The sequence below is a fragment of the Lactuca virosa genome, chromosome 1 (assembly GCF_052849685.1).
Source record: "Lactuca virosa cultivar CGN04683 chromosome 1, Lactuca_virosa_CGN04683_v6, whole genome shotgun sequence".
Classification (NCBI taxonomy): domain Eukaryota; kingdom Viridiplantae; phylum Streptophyta; class Magnoliopsida; order Asterales; family Asteraceae; genus Lactuca; species Lactuca virosa.
In genome coordinates this window covers 48,092,635-48,095,493 of record NC_136426.1, presented here as the reverse complement: position 1 = coordinate 48,095,493, position 2,859 = coordinate 48,092,635, and the positions used below count along the sequence as shown (strand labels likewise).

Here is a 2,859-nt window from a genome sequence, read left to right as displayed (position 1 = left end):
CCATTGTAAAATAATTGGTCCAGAACTGTTCTCGCGTTCTCAACCTTTTAGATGTTCTCTTTTGATCTTTATATATATATATATATATATATATATATATATATATATATATATATATATATATATATATATATGAAGATTGTTTATAGGATTGCAGGTAGAGTTTTTTTTCACAAATCAATATTATTTTATTCTCAAATTATATTATCTCTAGGATTTTCACATGTGCAATTTTTTGGATCGTTTGTAAGACAATAAATGAAGCAATGTTCAAAAAAAAAGTTTAACTTTTAGAACTTGCAAACAGGCTAACATGAATTTATTCATTTTTTTCTGGGTTAAAAAACGGGAGACATATTTAACTTAGATTGGATTGTTTGAAGACCATCTTTCTTTCTGGCTCGTAATATGCAAGAATCTATGCAATTACTAGCTTGTTGCTTGCTTGTTGAGATTTTATACAATTTCACCCGTCGTTTAAAAGAATATGATTGTGGCGCCTATAGAAAACAATGTAAATAATAAGTGTTCAAAAGTACATTGCTATCGTAGGATAATACAGGAAGCGTGTTGCTTTTGCCTAATCATGGTAGCTCATTAGATATGATGGTTTGTTCCTTGGTTCAAATGCGGTCAACTTTATTATTTTATATTTTTGTATCTGTACCGCTGTACGTTTGTCTAGGCGCTGGATAGCCTTTTTTCGTTTTTTAATACAACTTTGTCGTTCAAAAAAATAATATTAATGTGGTTGCATGAAAAATGTCAATGTTCAAGTCCTATCTATACCATTAATTAGTTTCGATTTTTAAGTATATGGATTGTACTTATTATTGTGATAAGTGAACATTTATGTCATTATCAACCAGATTTATTATGATATTCAAAATAACTATTGGCTTTACAGGAAAAAATAATTAATACGAACTTTAAGTTACTGATAAACAGATTTACAGCTAAATACCCTTTAAAAAAAATTCTGTTGACAAATATAATTTAAAATAATTGATAATATTTGATCGGATTCGAACATAAGCCTTGATATTTTATACATCACGGTCAATTTGAGTTAAAATTTGAAAATAAGTATAAATAAATCATTGATGCCATGCCATGTGGTCCTTGTGGTCCTTTCAGGAGCTGTTGGCTGCCATCTCCGATATATATATACCCTCTACCAACAGACTAACTGCACTATACAACTCCGACTACCCCCGCCGCTACCACCCTCCGACACCTTCGGCTCTGCTATAACAGTCTGTAAAGAGGTTGACATGGGAAACTGTCAAGCTATTGATAATGCAAGTCTCGTAATACAACACCCAAACGGGAGAGCTGAGAGGCTGTACACCAACATCTCCGCCGCCGAGGTTATGAAACTCAACCCTGGTCACTACGTCGCTCTTCTCCTCACCACCACCTTATACTCTTCCCGTCCTCCGTCCTCCACCTCCGACTCCACCAAACAAACCGCCACGGCCAACTCCCAGCCCCTCCGTATTACCCGTATCAAACTTCTCCGCGCCACCGAGAGTCTTACCGTCGGCCATATTTATAGACTCGTCACCACCCAAGGTGTGTTGTTTGTTACCTTGTGATTTTCAATATATGGGTTGATTTAATTCCCAGGAAAACATTGAATTAATCGTTTTTTTTTTTCGCTTTTACAGAAGTAATGAAAGGATTAATGGCGAAGAAGAATGGGAAAACTAGTAGTAATATCAGGGTACTCAAGCCTTCAGAAGAATCCGCCGGAAAAAATGAAGATGCAGCCACGAGATCTAATCAATCAGAGAGAACCAGAACCCACATCCAGGTTTTAAATCTTAACTAATCCTCTGTTTCTGTCTTAGATTGTTAAAGAGTATAATACTCATTAAATCAACTTGATTTATAACCAGATGAAGAAATCTGAGAAAGATCGGCGACGGACGGTGGCTCCGGCGAACTCGTCGGCTGCTGCAATCAAAACAAGAGGATGGCATCCATCGTTAAACAGCATCTCCGAGGCATCAAGCTAGATTTAATAATCAGCAGCTCGCTCTGTTCATATTGACTCCTGATGAATCTCTAGTTTTTGTATGACTTTTGTAGGTTTATGATAATCAATGATTAAAATTTCTTGAAGATGGGAAAACTTTGATGTTCTACGTTTGTTGGGATATAAGAAATGCGATGAACGTTCTTTGCAATATATTTCATTTTTGTGCAGAAAAAGATACAAATATTTATTTAGTTATCTTAATTCATATAATAATCGAGTAAATTTATAGTTACTTCGAAAAAGCAGTTTCTTTAAACACTTTTCTGTACTTTTTTATCCGATAAATTTAATATTAAAAGTATAATAAAATTAGTTTTGTGACTTTTGTCAAATCTTGTAAAAAATAGTTATTGGAATTTGGATTCACAAATAAATATAATTGTAGTCCATTTATGACTTAACTAATCCAAAATATTCGTTATTCAAATATGTAGCACATCCAAAAACGTGCCTAAATCTCAACTATGCATAATGCTGGATTAAAAATATAGAACCCTGTTATAGTATATTTTTATGAACCCCTTAACCCACAACCCCCAAACTTGTAAATGAACCTTCAATTTATTAACTGATAGGTGTATTTTCAACATCTTCTAACATTAGAACATATATTTTTGAATTTTAACAAAATGTTTTAAATAAACATACTATAGCAACATGATTAATTAATTACCAGTTTCCAATAAAACTTATTAAGACACAAACATCTAAAATATCTAAAATATGCTTTGATGATAATACAACATACATTTAAAATTTTGAATTTTACATAAACTATTTTTGTAAAATTAAGAAGTGTCTATAAACACTGATAT

At 32.6% G+C, this 2,859-nt stretch overlaps 1 protein-coding gene across 1 annotated transcript; it reads left to right on the top strand.

The window, feature by feature from the left end:
* Positions 1–1,126: 1,126 nt before the first annotated feature.
* Positions 1,127–2,194, top strand: LOC145122216 (uncharacterized). Its single transcript, XM_079057870.1, has 3 exons — positions 1,127–1,575; positions 1,671–1,816; positions 1,902–2,194. Exons 1-3 carry the CDS (start codon positions 1,275–1,277, stop codon positions 2,019–2,021), a joined length of 567 nt encoding a protein of 188 aa, XP_078913996.1. The 5' UTR covers positions 1,127–1,274; the 3' UTR covers positions 2,022–2,194.
* The last annotated feature ends 665 nt before the right edge of the window (positions 2,195–2,859 follow it).